Source organism: Phyllopteryx taeniolatus, chromosome 11 (assembly GCF_024500385.1).
Source record: "Phyllopteryx taeniolatus isolate TA_2022b chromosome 11, UOR_Ptae_1.2, whole genome shotgun sequence".
NCBI classification, from domain to species: Eukaryota; Metazoa; Chordata; class Actinopteri; order Syngnathiformes; family Syngnathidae; genus Phyllopteryx; species Phyllopteryx taeniolatus.
The window spans coordinates 17,312,941-17,329,537 of NC_084512.1; the positions used below are offsets into that span (position 1 = coordinate 17,312,941).

Genomic DNA, 16,597 nt, shown 5'->3' on the forward strand with positions numbered 1-16,597 from the left:
GTTTTCTTAGGCTTCTTTTCGAAAAGGTCCCCAGTTCCTTTGTGTGATCGCCAAGAAGTCTACCAACTGCATCTGTGCGCTTGAAAACTGGGTGGCGAAAAACACGCCTAAAATCAACTCACTGTATTTCTTCAGTGCGTTTTTTTAAATTTTTTTGTACAAACGCTTGTATAAGGGTTTGTTTCTGTCAATAATGCAGTGCACTTGGAGGCAGAATTATTATAGTAGGAACTTGTTTCCTCCCATTCACATACTGTATGATAGACACACTTTCTAAGCATTACACTGATGTGTGCTGTGACATCTATTCAGGTTTGCACTTGCTGCATAGCTATAAGACCATGCCGGTGTGCATTTTGGTAATATCCAGCCATCCATTCTCCACACCACTTATCCTATTCAAGGTCGCGGGGCGCTGGAGCCTATCCAAGCTTACTTCGGGCGAAAGGCGAACTACAACAGGAACTGGTCGCCATTCAGTCACAGGGCACCATTTTGGTAATATGTGATTTGTTTCCACATATCTCAGTGGGAATTTCACACTTGTGAACCTTTGTAAGTACATCAATTTATATTTACACTCATATACAGTTATATAATTGGAACCCTGTGACTGACAGTTGATCCCACAAGGACACATGTGGGTGTGTCTTAGGAGGACCACAGTGTTTCATTAGCTGTCAGCCGTACGGTAACAGATTCTATTTATATACGCTTAGATAGTGCGCCACACTTGAAGGAAGTGGGAGGCCGTCAAATAAATTACACTGCGTTCGCTTTGCAGTGCTCTAGACCTTTGTGTCACCTCACAAAGAGCCTGTTTCTGTTTCCTAATTGGGTGATGCAATAATTGCGGGTTGAGGGAGAGAGAAGTATTACAAAATGTCCTTTGCCTGACTTCAAATGTTTCCAATTTTTATTTATTTTTAACCAAGAAACTGCAGTCTCACAGGAAACCTTTTTTCAATAACTTTGAAAAGATTGCTCATAAGTGACTTTTTCCTGTAGGTTTTGGGGATTATATTCATGAAACTATTGAATTATGACTTCATTTGCTGCCTACCAAAATAAATATGTGGTGGTACTACACAGAGACTGCCAAGAATGCCCTGAAAAACCTTCAAGCTTATATTTTTGTTCCATAGCCCTTTTGGGGGGGAAAAAAAAAACTTTTATTGCTTTTTTTTTTTTATCAGTTTTGTTGGGTTTGACACCCCTGGAGTTTCGCATCCAATACAGATGTGATTTTGAATGTGGGTGCAAAAACCACAAGTACTTTATAGATGCCCCACAGCTCCTGAAGTGTTTGCCTGGAAAGTTCCGCCAACACTATAAAAGACAGCAATTAGCCGCTCACAGAATATGGAGACCCCAACAGTTTTGTTGCCATCCAGTATATCCTTACCCATATGTTACAGCAGCATAACAGCGCAATGTTGTCTACCCACCATTAAGTCACATGCCTAAGTCTGTTACTAACCACACAGAGAGGCAGGGATGGGCTCGGCTTAACTGGAAAACGATAATAGTCCTGATTCACCCTCTAATGTGTCCATATCATGGCCCCAAGCAGATAATCTGCCATTAATACCACTAAGGTATCCTGAGAGAGGAACCTCAACACCTCACCAGCAGGAAGATGTTGTCCAGGATTGTGAGGTGAGAATAGCTAAATGGAGGGACCGCATTGTATTCTTATTCTTTTTGACATTTTCTTTCCTGAGCATTTTCAATGAGCTCTGTTCAAACTCTTAAAAATGGGAAGATAATGTTTTTTTTTGGGACTCAAAACTCAATAACTCAAGGTTAATACAAAGCCTAAAAGATGCTTTGGAGAATTTTTTCATAAGAGTATGAATAAACCTCATTGAACATTAATGCCATTCTTTTAAAAAATATATATAATTTTTAATGTTCTTAACTCCATGCCAGTATTTATATACAGTATGTATAAGGCTTCCAAGAGGCGTTATCTCACATCTAGGGATAGAAATCGGTTCTTTTTAAGAACCGGTTGCCAGTAATTAGATTCCTAGGAATTGCTTCTTTGCTTGCCTGACGATTCCGTTCGATTCGTCTCAGAAAAAAACAATAACAAAAACAAAACAACGCTTAAATTGACGGCGGCATGGTGACTGACTGGTTAGCACATCTGTCTCACAGTTCTGAGGACCGGGTTCAAATCCCGGCCTTGCCTGTGTGGAGTTTGCATGTTCTCCCCGTGCCTGTGTGGGTTTTCTCCAGGTACTCCGGTTTCCTCCCAGACCCCGAAAACATGCTTGGTAGGTTAATTGAAGAATCTAAATTGCCCGTAGGTGTGAATGTGAGTATGAATGGTTGTTTGTATATATGTGCCCTGCGATTGGCTGGCGGCCAGTTCAGGGTGTACCCCGCCTCTCGACCAAAGATAGCTGGGATAGGCTCCCGATGTGACCCCGAGTGAGGATAAGCGGTACAGAAAATGGATGGATGGCTTAAATTGACAGGAGCTCGGCCGCTTGTGAGACCACTTATGTGCCTTGTTGTTGTTTGGAGGTGGCAGTTTCTAAAAAGTGGATTTCCATAATCATGCGGAAAGTATTTTGCAAAATCAGGTCAACTGTTCTTGCAAAACACACATTTTCTTGTATGTCTGAATATTTTTGGATCAAGTTGAATCCAAAAGGAGCACTCTTCCCAAATGTTACTAGACAAAGTGTCATACATCGGGAAACGTCTCCAGGATAATAATAATAAAAAATAAAATAAATAAAAATCTATACCTGGTGGGTTAACGAGAGCTGATATCCTTGCAGCAACGATGAAAGTTAGAAGTTCTCCTTTGATTCGTCTGTTCATTTCCTAGGGCATTCTGATATCTTGTAAGGTATGCAAAAACTGCATTGAGCTCTTTGCTCTCTTGACATAGTTTGAGAAGTCTCCTACTTTCCTTTTGTGTGCAGACTGTATATGCTCTATGTTGTGTCTAAAGTTGAAGATATTAAAGAGTTAAAACAAACAAACCCATTTGTATTATTTTGTTCCCTCACCCAATAAGAACTGATAAGAGAATAAGTATTGGGATCTTGCTAAATTCTTGTCAATTCCCATCCCTACTCAAAGCATGGATGAAGCGCAGCTTCACAAAGCTGTCATTTTGGTCTTCTTAATTCTTAAATCAGACTACAGGATTTTAGCGCCGATATTGGCCCGATTAGCTATCGTGGGCGATTTCCCAGATCGGGCCTGACATATTTTGTCAGAAACCTAATACATAAACATAATCCACAACCAACGATTTGGCCCTCCAATAGCCCTACGACACCAAAATAAAAAGTTTACCATGTTGTATCCGGTTGCGGTGAAAGGTGACACGTTTTCTGGTCCCGCCTCCCCGACAGTGTAAGATTTGACAAGATAAAGCCCAGTGACGGGATACGATGGTATTGGAATATCCGTTTTGTAGCGTTGCCACTGTCTGACCAAGATACAGCAAGATTTGAAAGCAGTAGTTTGACATCGTGCCCTCGTGAAAGACCAAATTTGTCCTGTAGTCTGATCTAGGCATAAGACATGAGACTGACTTAACATCGCTTCTGCTGACTACATCCAAGTAGTGTTCGTATAGGGGAAGAGGGCGAGCCCGGCGACACGTGAATAGCCCAACAATGCGAGTAATAGATGACGCCCGCCAGAAGAATATTTTTAATTGCCTATGACCAATCAGTTCAACCATTATTTTGTATTATTACGCCCATCCCTAATTGCCATTAAATCTGGTAATTGAACCATATTTGATAACTTAAGTGGGTGTGAAATGAACCTATGAAGTCATATTATAAGAAAGTTGAACTTCGTCCAGCCAATCAGCAAAGAAAATAATGATAGTAATGACAAGATTATAATACATTAATGAAATATAATAAAAGTATATCGTGACAATTAGATATACAGTATGTATGATTTAACATTTTGCAAAATATGAAAAACTGCACTCAAATGATTGTCTTGGATCAAAATATTGAATTTAGTATTATAGTTCCCTAGAAAGAAGCCAGGGTTTCCTTTGGGCTCAATAGATCCATCAATTTTCCATAGCGCTTGCCCCCATTAGGTTCACGGTGAGCTGGAGCCTATCGCAGCTGACTTTGAGTAAAAAGCAGGGTATACCCCAGACTGGTTGCTAGTCAATCACGGGGCACGGGATCAAAAAAGTATCTATAGTACCTAACCTAACATTAAGCTTTCACTCACAGTTTCACTCATTATTTTTAATGGAATTACGTCACATTTGTTTGGATCCTTTAGAAATGAGCAAAGTGAAAATAAACTTGGTACGCTGATTGTTTTGAGCATCGTGAAACTTTTCTTTTTTAGGAAAGCATTTTATAGTGGTGTTTAAAATGTGATAATGAAGTCGGCAGCAGCCTTGGAAGTGTTTCAATTGTACTCTTCTGTGGCTGGTGCTCTTCTATCAATTCTATGCATGACTGATTATATTATGAACAAATAATATCCCCAGCTGAATATACATTCATGACTGTATCAATACCGAACCTTTGTTTGAATTCTATTGTTTATTGTTTCTTTATTTCTCAGAGGTTATTGTGCTGTCTTCACTCAAGCAGCCGTGCAGTAGGAAAGCTGCGGATAATCTAAAACACCAGAATGAAGACATTTATTTTGCTACATCGCCGATGGGTCACAGGAGCTCAATTTTACCTCACATAAAGAATCCTGGAGTTTTACGTCACTGGACCAACTGGTTGTTGTAAATATCTGTTTGGCTCACACCGAAATCAAGGACATGATTCTCCGCAATCTTTGTTGCTCAATGATGGATTTGCGTTCAAGAAAATGAGGCTCTCTTTAAATTTTCTTCCTCTGCAAGATCGTGGAATATTTTACGTTTTCCAGGTTGTGAAGCTGTACGAACTCTTTAAATGCAAATGAGAAGACATGCATCCGCATTGCAAATATCATGAATAATTCGAGAAGTTATCACTCGGCAGGAGGAATGCTTCAATTCATGATGCACTGTAATCCACTGCAGAAGTAGTAAGATGCATGATACAGTAGCTCTTCTTTCTCATGAGTTGATAAGTCTAGCCTACACCGTCCCTCATGAATAATCACTGCACTTGAGGCCATGCTCGCACCACAGGAAGGGCGAGCAGAGGGAGGAGCTGCACACAGGCAGACTGTTCAGATTGTAGATGGAGAGGAACGTGCAACCACTGCATGAGATGCACAATTTGGAACAACAGTGAAGAGGAAGAGCAAAAGTTTGTTGTTCTCTACCACTTCCCAGGAAATGTTAATTGGAGTGCCAATTTAAGCAACACAACTCGGAGCAGAAGTCATAGGCTGCTAGAAAACTTTAAATTAGGAAATGTGGACTAATTTAATTATATTTAATATGAACTATTACAGCACAGTGAACCAGGGGTTGGCATGTTTGCCTCACAGTTCTGTGGTGTGGGGTTCAAATCTGGGCTCCAGCTTTTGTGGAGTTCTTTCTGTGCTTGTGTGGGTTTTCTTCCGGTACTCCAGCTTCCTCCCCCATTCCAAAAACAAGCATGTTAGGTTAATTAAACTGTAATAGTTCATAAGTGTGAATTTTAGCCTGATTGGTTGTTTGTGTCTACAGTATATAGTATGTGCCCTGCGAATGACTGATGACCAGTCCAGGCAGGCTGTCCCCCTGCCACTCCCCAGGAGTCAGCTGGGATATGCTCCAGCTCACCCGTGACTCTAATGAGGAAAGTGGAATGATTAAATATTAGCATTTAACTGTGTAGAAATTGGCTGTGGATATACTGCATTGCTACATGTCTCCATATTGCTGCCAGGACTGGTGACAGTCAATTGAGCTAATGACAAACTGTATAAATACGAGCATATTGTTGGCCATGTTTTTTTACATTTTCTTTTTGCTTATGTTTGTCTGTAATGCTTTAAAGTCGGGTCTCATGATGTCCACATTTCTAAATTCCCAGCAGAACTTTATGCAATACAATATATAATAGGCTTTACACGATCAGGATTTTTGGGGCCGATCACCAATCAACGAATTTAGAAAAACGCTAACCTATCACCGATCCGATCACAAGATGGACCAATGTGTCTATTTAAATGACTTGTCCATTAGCTGTATATACTTTTAGACAAATATTAGACAAAAGGTAAAACAATGCCATCCAAGGGGCATTCAAGGATTGGCCACTGACATAAGTTTAAGTTTTCAGTCAGGTCAAACCAACATCACAACATGACAGAAATAATGAGTGCTAACTTAGTTAACTTTTGTTGTCTGCTTGCGAGCCGTATCGTATTAAAAGTATGTGAACATAGCTCAAGCAATCCGTGAATGAACATCCTCTCCCGAGCTTCAGTGATGACCACCACACGTATTTTCCTTATTTTATTATTCTCCCCCGTGGACCCCCACACACAATTAATTTGCGCGATCCATTGTTGTTGTCGTCGCCATGGTAACGAGTGTATCCGGTCGCGTTTGAGTTGACCAGATAAAGCCCAATGTTCGTAAAAGACGGGATGCGGTGGTATTGGAATACAAGATTTTATTGCAGCAGTCTGACATAGTGTAATTGTGAAAGACCAAATTTGTCTTGTAGTCTGTTAGATGTTCATGAAATTTGAAATCACGGACATCTTCTCAGTCTGATTGTCTTGATGCTAGCTCTCAGTTTTTACTCAAAAGCTGTTTTTTTACATTGACTCCCTTAAATAAAGAAAAAAAATATGAACAATAATCCAAAATACCTCTAAATTAAAAGTGTTATCTTCATGAAATGAGGGCTGGAACATACACAGGAGTCCTAATAATGTATCTGTGTCAGCTATTTCGGCTTCTACATTGTATTCCTATTTTGCACCGTTGTGTTTATGCCCCGCTGTATTTGCATTAGTTTGCTGTATTTAGCACAGTGCAAATGCGTTGAATTAGCTTTTGGATTCCTTTGAAGACTTTCTTTTTTTTTTTATTACCAGACTCAGCCTGGAACCTTTGATTGCTTCTGTGCAAGAGGGAGGCTTGTTCATCTGGGTGTACATGTATTTCGAGGGGTAGCAAGAAACTGAGCTGCTTGTGATGTCGACCATCAAAGTGGTACTGCCGAGTGCTTTTGCAATGTATGAGGTTTCATATTATCAAGCTAGTTGGTCTCGTGAGTGAGTCATTAAAGAGGTCATTGGCTCAAAGGCTGGGGTCAATAGTTCATATTCTGGCTGCATAATTTGACATTTCAATAAAAACTCAGTTCTTTAGCTCAAACAAAAGGAGCAACTACTGAAAATGTGAAACAATCAGAATCATCTTTATTTGCCAAATATGTCCAAAAAAACACATTTGTTTTTGAATTTGTCTCCTGTAATTGGAGCTGCTCTAGTATGACAACAGACAGTCAATTGACAGAGAACACTTTTGAGAAATAAAGACATTGACAAAAAAAAAAAAAAACAGTCACTGAGCAATAAAGGGTTGCTAGTTATATGGTAATGCCGATAAAAAATTTTTTTGGGAGAATTGTGCAAAAAGATGTCCTCTAGCACTTAGAGCAGTTCGAATGACTAATATTGCAATAGTCCGGGAGACTTCAAGCGAGTAGTGCGATATTCTGGGACAATGTTGATTGTGCAAATGTTGCAGATACTCCTCAGTCACTGTGCAAATGGGGCAGATGCTACTCTGGCATGAGTGGCCAGTATTGGTCAACAACAGATATGCAAATAGTGCAGCGTGGCGAGACTACTACAGTGAGTGCATGAATAATATATAATTGGCCCAACAGAAATGTGACAACAAACTCAAGACAAAAAAAATTGCCAGCATGTTGCAATGGAATTGTAGGTTAGGTGTTTAAGAAGTTGATTGCAAGAGCGAAGAAGCTGTTGCAATGTCTACTAGTTCTAGTTTGCATTGATCGGTAGCGCCTTCCTGAGGGAAGGAGCCGGAAGAGCCGGTGACCGGGATGTGGAGGGTCCGAGAGGATTTTGCACACTCTTGTCTTAGTTCTGGCAGCATGCAAGTACTCAAGAGTAGGTAGGGGGGTACCGACAATCCTTTCAGCAGTTTTGATTGTCCGTTGCAAAGACAACAATGTGTTGCAGTGTAGTTCACAGCAGCTTTTTTTTTTTTGGATGGACTTGGCAAAAAGTACTGCGGTCACCTGCTGTGCTACTTCTTCAGATCCATCCTGCCATGAAATTCTAAGAAGGAAAAATAGAACCGGGCAACTGATACAAAAGAGCAGAGATTAGCATTAGAGTTAGGATTTAAGGTTTAGGGTAATGGTTAGGTTTTGTGTTTAAGGTAAGGGTTGTGTTTAGAGGGTTAGGTTTAAGTTTTAGGGTTTGGGGATGTGGTTATGGTTAGGGTTAGGTGAATGTTATGGGTAAGAACAGAGATTACTGTCAAGGTTTGGTGTAAAATGTATGGTTAGAGATATGAGGTTAGGGGTTTAGGTTTATGGTTAAGGTTGAGATTAGTTGGTTTAGGGCAAGGATTAGTTTGGCCCGCTGAGGACTTTATTAAAAACTTAAATAGCCCCTGAAAGCCACAGCTTCATGTTCATTTGCCTTCAATAGACTTTGACCGACATTATGAGTGAACGCTGACTATTCAGTATTTCTGCTAATCCTGCCCCTTATTGCGTAAAAATTTTAGATATCTCGCTGTACAAGAGGTGTTCATTTTGAACAGAGCTATCAGGGTACAAGGGATGTTAAAAATCAAATGGATATACCAAGCTCAGGTGGTGGAAAAATACCTGAGCGGTTATTAGAAAGATATAAAAGCCACCTCCAAATGCAGTGACAGTTTTTTAATGAATAATGGGCCAGAGGCACTGAGATTTCAGTAAAGAGGCTCAGAGTTCACATTCATGTTAAATACTTGATGTGGTCTTAAAAAGAGAATCCGCTTAAGGTTGACTGTCTTCAGGCATCTCGGTCTGGCTTGCATGCTAATCCTTCCCCCCCCCTCAGTACTGTGTCTAATTTGAGTTTAGGGCTATTTTTTTTAAACGCTTAGTTTATCATGTCCATCTCTTGTCCTTAATTAAACTCGTGTTCTCAGTTTCAAGTGTTAACGGAAATACCGTACTTCGCTTGGGGCTTTGTTTATTTACTCAACTGCAGATGAGGAAAGCTTCTATTAGGGGGAGGCATTAATTTTTTTTTTCTATATCAAACAATGTTACTGGTACATTAGAATTCATGTGAAGTAAAACTGGGGCTTAAAACAAAAGAAAAAAAACACTGTCATTGAGACGCGAGAAGAATCGGGGCAGACTGGGCAGAGGTTTCGGAGCTCCCAGGAAAAGAAACATGGACACACACAACACTGCAGTCACAACTGTGATGGATGTCAAAAAAAGGAAAGAGCTGACGTCTCACGAGATTGTAACTGTTTTAGATTCAATTGCAATTCAAGAAGTGCGCAATCACATGGTGTTCGACTTTAAATTCTATTGTACTTTTATTTTACTCGGAGTTGACAACCATTTCCAAGTGAGCTTAGTTACTTCAAAGAAAGAAAGCAAGAGCATTTAAAGTCTTTTTGAACTGAAATTGGACCCTGACTGAGAAAATGGGTTCACAAAGTCCACAGTTTATGCTGCCCTCTTTAAATGCGTTTGACCGAAAACGAAATGCAGATGAGATTGACGATTTACTCTCGGCTTCATCTGACTAAACAGCCTGCTTATGCTAAGGAGACAACGTACCCAGCTTTTGGCTCATGCCGTTGAAAAACTTTATCATTATGTCACAACAAAATGAGATTCTCTGCGACATAATACTGTATTTTCCTACGGAAATTAAGTGGCTTTAAATTCCAAACATGAAGATATCACAAGAGTATGAACATCTCCTCGGTCATGCTACCCACCAGGCCTCCCCCACCCCTTTCCCACTTTCATTAATTCCTCCGCTATCTGTCTTTTCATCTTTACGCTTTGTTGGTCATGCATTTCCGCAAATCCCACCAACTGATAGCCCCTATTAATTAGCCTGCCGATCACGTCCCACTTGTGATATTCACAAATAATGGAGATATTAAGTAGATAAGGCTATTCCTGCTGTCACTCCATCTTTTAATTAGGCAGGGGTTTAACAGTTTGACGCCTGGCTGATCTCAAGCCAGTTTTTTTAAGATTGTACACGGATGAGGTAAGACTAGCAATGTGTGCATTTGTGAGTATACTGGATAAAATGTGAATTAATTACTTTCAACCTGTTAATATGAGACAATTGTCTACAAACACCTAATTTTATACTGTGGGATACTGTATGATTGTCCATTATATGATCCTATACTACTGCAGAAAGTGTGTATCCTGGTGAACATTTTCCTCCCATCACCCAAAAACATGCATGGTAGGTTATTTGACAACTCTAAATTGCCCGTAGGTGTGAATGCGAGTGTGAATGGTTGTTTGTCTGTATGTACTCTGCGATTGGCTGGCAACCAGTTCAGGGTGTACCCCGCCTCCTGCCCGATGATAGCTGGGATAGGCTCCAGCACGCCCGCGAACCTTGTGAGGAGAAGCGGCTCAGAAAATGGATGGATGGATGGATAGTCACAGGGCCACTTAGTGGTGACAGGACATATCTAAAAAATTGGTTCCCAATATGTACCTATTCATTCAACGGGGTACTATAGGTTATACTGTATTACATTCAAAGTCTGACCGGGTATACAAGACAAATGGATAACTTTAAACATGGTTTTGAGTTGCATGCATAAATGAGGGTGGAGCATGATGGCAAAGACGAGCTTTCGCTGGTGATGATTAAATTGACCAGTGGCAGAAGCTAATATGTTTTTCAAATTACGATCGGTTGGTAGTGTTGCGGCCCGCCATCGACTGTGTGGTCATAATCATTTCAAAGGAGCATTTTTAAAAAAAATAAGTGATAGTCTGCAGCTAAAGATGAATAGCATCTGCGTGTCTACTAAATGTTGATGTGTGAAGGTTCTGTGGGTTGAGTAAGATAATGGAACCGTCTATACAGCATGTCTGCAGTTAATTGAAAGGTCCAGAGTGCACTAAACACACGGGATGAATATAGAGGGATAATTAAAAAGCCGCATGCGTGTTTAGATGTGTGTACTGAAGTGACGATGTCGTGCACTGGTGCGAAGTAATTACACACTCAACGTGAGATAAAGACTTCTACTTACTGTCACTAGCTACTCAATACCATCACTGACACTGTGATTCTTTTCAGCATAATGCCAGTTTTATTTCACACTTAGTGGAAGTGACCTCTGAAGCAGCCGTGTACCTGTATCTTCAGCCGCATAAGATTTTTGCCCCTGCAAACATCTAGATCTTCCTTGGGGCAAAGATCTAATTCACTTTAGCAGTTGCTGTTCCTGGATCATTCCCTAAAGACCCGTTACTCTACCTAACCTTGTCAGAGCACTGCACTGCAGGGTGCACATAATGAAGAGAATAGAAAATTGAACACGGGAGCTCCGAGTACATCATTAAAACATTTTTAGACTATGGTACTCGCTACAAAAGCAATGAGACACTTTCAGGTTGTTAAGAATCCACAATGACAAACTCCACTTGGCTTCTCAGGTCTTGGTGGATTAATGGCGCGGGACAATTTGCCCGAGTCTGCTTCAAAATTATTAATATATTGTGTAAACTGTGAGACACAATCAAGTTAGTTTAGCAGGCTATTATACACAAGTAATGTACTTTAAGTAGCATAAAGCAGACCAGTAATTTTTGGTTCACTTAAACAACATTGTTTAGCTAACATGCCTTTCTCCCTTTGATATTGTGGGCATTGTCTTGGTCAATTACAGCACACATACGATACATCGTAAAATAGAATGAAATCTAATAGACTGGCTAACCAAAACAGAAGCACCTACCGAAGAACGTAAAGTCTCTCAGTTGACTGTGTGTGGAGACCGAGAGTGTAAATGAGTTTCCTGCATAATATTAAATATTATCTCATGTTTTGTGGAGATGTCATCTTTAACGACTGTCTAGCGTACTAGTGGTGATGTCATTCCCCCACAATTATGTGTCCATTGGTCTATGTTCCGGGGAGCCACGTGATTTCTTTGCAATAATCCTTTTTATTTAGTTTGACTTGACATGAACTGCATCATCATAATTTATTTGTGAAAAATATGCAAAAAGGACATTTTACATTATATAAATGAAGGACACCTCCATCAATCTGCAGTTGTGTAAATAAACACCCTTGGCCACTGTACGAGGAAATACATTACTTATTTCCACTGGAACCATGACAATCACCAAGGCATTACTGTACTCGTAAATACAAACATGACTCAATATATCTTAATGCCACCTTCATTTATTTCATGATGAATTCATGATTCATGGAATGGTGGTAAGATGATTGAAAAATTCCTTGCTAAATAAAGTGCACCACCACAAGTCAAACCTTCAGGCCATTGTTCCCCAAACTGAAGCTAAAACAATCCGCAGGATGACAAAGTGTCATGGTGGATCTGTCATTCTGAATCGAAACTATTACTGAATTGACATGCGCACGCTTTTGAAACTCAAACACAAGCTGACATTCCTCACAAATCCAATTATTTGTTATTTGTGTGTTTGTGTCTAGTCTCCGATGAAGATGAAGTCTGCGGGCATGCTGGATGGAGGCTTGTTCACAGAGAGTTACTGCAACATTTGCAATGCCCAGCTCATTTCCGAGTCCCAGCGCACGGCACATTATGAGGTGAGTCTGTCTCCGTACATCTTTTTTTGTCATCACTGGCTTTTTTTTCTCTCTCTATTTATTTTTTTGATTCATTTTCAAGCTGAGTGAACACAAAAGGAATTGCACGCACAAATGTTGCTTTGGCAGACAGATTCCTGCGCTGTGGTCTTCGTATTGGGCTTATTTGTACAGAAAAACAGTGCTCATCCATTATCCATAGACTTAATGCATCATTGTAATGGTTGGGGATCGCACACAAACAAGCGCACACACACAAATGTACTATTTGTTTTAATGTGCTCTACCTCTCAGCATACTCCCTAAGAGTGATTTAATGAATGTCCATTAAATAATCAGCCCTGTCCTATATTTACCAAGTGAACATGCATACACACACACACACGCACACTACATTCATGCATTAGGGTCTTTCTTGATTACAAGGCACAATTGGGATTAACAAGGAAACTAATCAGGACAAGCACTTATCTGGAGAGAGCGAGCGAGGACGGCACCAACGTGTGTTCGCATGCTTGAGTGTGTACCAACCACGCTAATTAGATGAGCAAACACACACACACAACCTTGAAATGCACAAATAAACTCATTGCAACCTATCTACTTTATGTCATCGCAAATGCAAAAGTCTCTCAAAGAGGTCAATAGTTTGTGTTAGATTATTGACGTTTGAAACAGTGTGGGACAAATTACTTTCTCAATGAAATACTGTATATTGTAGGTTATTAGTCACTGTCTGCGATTGGTTGGCAAACAGTCCAAGTTGTACGCGCATGAGGAGTTGAAACAATTAACCTACCATGCATGTTTTTGGGATGTGGGAGGAAACCGGAGTGCCCGGAGAAAACCCACGCAGGCACGGGGAGAACATGCAAACTCCACACAGGCGGGGCCGGGGATTGAACCCCGGTCCTCAGAACTGTGAGGCAGACGCTCTAACCAGTCGGTCACCGTGCCGCCCCTTTAAGCCCAAAACTGTCATACAAAATCTACTTAGTCGATTTCCCCCACGAGCGTCTGATGAAATGCTATAACATAGCCCATTGGCAATTATAAGGTTACAGTGACCCTCAACCTCCAAACGCTAAACAATTTCTCCTTGAGCAAGGTCAACATTTGTGCCAGGTGTGATTAAATTCCCTCCAGGCGTCGATGAGTTATTGCGGTCATGGAAATTGGACAGATGTGACCTTCGCTTTTGACCATCAAAATTAAATCCTAAACCTTCCTCAAGTTGAGCAACCAAGATTCACTGAATTGCAAGAGTGTGTCAAGTTAGAACAAGTGCAGCAGTGTGTAGCATCTGGATTCGTCCTCATTGAATCTGGATCGGTTTTAAAGTTTACGTCTATATGCTGCTGCAAAAAAGTGTTAAAAGTGCAGTGAAGGAGTAGTCAATGCTCTCTCTCAAGCCCCACTTCCAACAATTCAGTTCAGCTGTCTTATTGTACAGTTTTGAATGGTCACCCCTCATTTGCCTCGCATTTCCACCACAGGTGTGTAGAAAGGGTGGTGGTAGCCGGGTCAGAATGCAAATAATGTGATTGATGTAATCTCCCAATGAGCGTGAAGACAAATATCATGTTCACACTGCCTGTCAAAGCTGCCTATTCCCATTTTGCTGGTCTGTGTAAATGACACTGAGACGGAATTGGGGGTACAAAGTAAACCTGGCAATATTCAGTCTTCTGAGGTATTTTCTGAGCCCATAACAATCCATGTGTGAATGGAGAATGCTGGAATGGCAGGACGGGGTGGGGGGGTGGGGGGGGGGGGGACGGGGGAACTTTCACATTTGCCACTCACTTCTCCCACTCTGTTGCGTTGAAAGCAATTGTTGTTCGACAAATATTTTTAACATCACACCAGATAACACTAGTGTTCTTTCTTCTTGGTTAGTTGAGCCTTGTGTGTTCTCCTTGCCCTTACTATTGGAATGGATGGTTCTCTGCCAAGCAGTCAATGATGTAAGAACGGATCTTTCCTTTAGGTACCTCTGCAAATGGTGAGGCCAACATTCGGATGCCCAAAAGTGGTACACTGCATCAGTTATTTTGGTTGCCTTTAACAATTTTGACAATGAAAAATTGCATAGTGTACCAAACTGAAGCTGAACTGTCCTGTATGGGTGGGTAAGGTGGGTTTAACTTTTGGAGGGCCAAGAAGGTACAAGTCGGTTCTTTAGCCAAAAATGTTGAAGGTACAAAAGCCCAAGAACCTTACCTAACCAACATAAGAAGCGACAAGCTATTGCTTCTCTAATTATCTTTTTTTTCTATGCATATACTGTAAATATACTGTAGTAAGGCAAAATAAAATTATGTTATCTCTTTATAGTGAGCACAAACCATTCATATACTACTGTTAGACCCTTGCTTTTACTGAAATTGAGGATGTTGTTTCAGTTTATTTTCAAAATCAAATCTGGCCTGGACATCCCTCAGTTGCTGTCCAGTCACACAGAGTGAAGATATTTTTACTCAGCCACCCTCTTGTCCTTCCCACCATTTGGTCTGACTTGATTTTGACCAACAGTGAATTATTTTGACCAACAGTGAACAAAGAGAGACAAGCCTGGTCCATATTAATGGTGGTGGTCGGAGCTCTGATGGTCAGCACAGCGTAACCATGGTGAAACGATGTCTTACTTTTTACCGCCATCCCACAGCCATCAACTACACGACCGTTTATATACAAACACAACGCTGCTTGGAGACACAAATGCACCCACACAAGGTCTAACAAAATGCATTAAAACAGTCTGAAGGGAGTTTGGCGCGGGGGGGCGTTTGTTCGGTTTCAAGGATGGGTGTAATATATTGCCAAGGCACATATTTTACGGTTGAAAAATCTCACGGCACACCAACAAACAAAAATGTCACAAAAAGAGGATACATGAATTACTGTATGTACTTCCTGCCATCTAATTGAAGAGCATTTATTTGTTCTGTCTGTCACTATGCCTCGCTGGTATAAATAGATGAACAAAGATAAATTATTTGTTGTAAATAAATAATTTTTTGAGCAATTAAATAAAACTAGATCATTTCCCACGGCACACCTGAAAAGCACTCACGGCACACTGGTTGGGAATCACTGGTGTAGAGGATCCAATGGATGCAGCAGAGCAGCAAGTGCAATGCCTTGTCAAAGTCGTCCATTCACTTGCTTTATATGCTGCCCTGCCTTGATTTAACACTTATCTAAAAATCCTAAATTATTGCCTCTAATGGAATTCTGGCTCTGTTTTCGCCATTGCTTTACACATTAAAATAAGTGTGTATTGATTTAAATGAGTCTCTCCTCGGGGTGGGAAAAAAAGCAAGTGTGCAATAATTGATATATTGGGAAAGAAAACACCAACACATATAACTGAATGAGGGAATACTTGCAGAAACACTCTTCTTGCACATTAGGAATACGTAATAAAATATTTTAAAATAAGTGAAAACAATACTCTGTTCCTATTCAACGTAAAGCTGATTTGTCAATTTAACATTCAAAAGACAGGGAAAATGAACATTACAAGATTTATAATTCATGCATAAAAAAACAAATCTATATTTACTTTGCTGTCGGACAGCGACAGTATCTATATTTGATGTTGGTGCATACTGGTATATACTGTACAATAGCAATATTGAAACTTTGTCCCAGAGTGGGAATCAAAGAGTAAGGTACGATACAATATTATTGTGATATTTTTCCCACAGTACACAATAGCGTTTGTGCAATATTGGAAGAACAACCTGTATGTAAACGTGATTGTCTACATGGCATATGAAAAAGTTTCGAAATTATTGAATGCAAAAACAAATTTGTTTTATCATTTAAAAAAATCATTGTCGTATGTCAT

General features: G+C 40.3%; 2 protein-coding genes across 6 annotated transcripts in view; one reads left to right on the forward strand and one right to left on the reverse strand.

Moving 5' to 3' along the window:
• The window catches only part of LOC133485612 (golgin subfamily A member 7B-like), a 238,568-nt gene that overhangs the window by 121,118 nt on the left and 100,853 nt on the right, over positions 1–16,597 (reverse strand). The window lies entirely within an intron of this gene.
• The window catches only part of zgc:171482 (zinc finger protein), a 79,465-nt gene that overhangs the window by 13,117 nt on the left and 49,751 nt on the right, over positions 1–16,597 (forward strand). For both annotated transcript variants that reach the window (XM_061789594.1, XM_061789593.1), the window contains exon 2: positions 12,625–12,741. In XM_061789594.1, the coding sequence (XP_061645578.1) occupies positions 12,625–12,741 (117 nt within the window). The remainder of the gene's footprint in view (positions 1–12,624; positions 12,742–16,597) is intronic.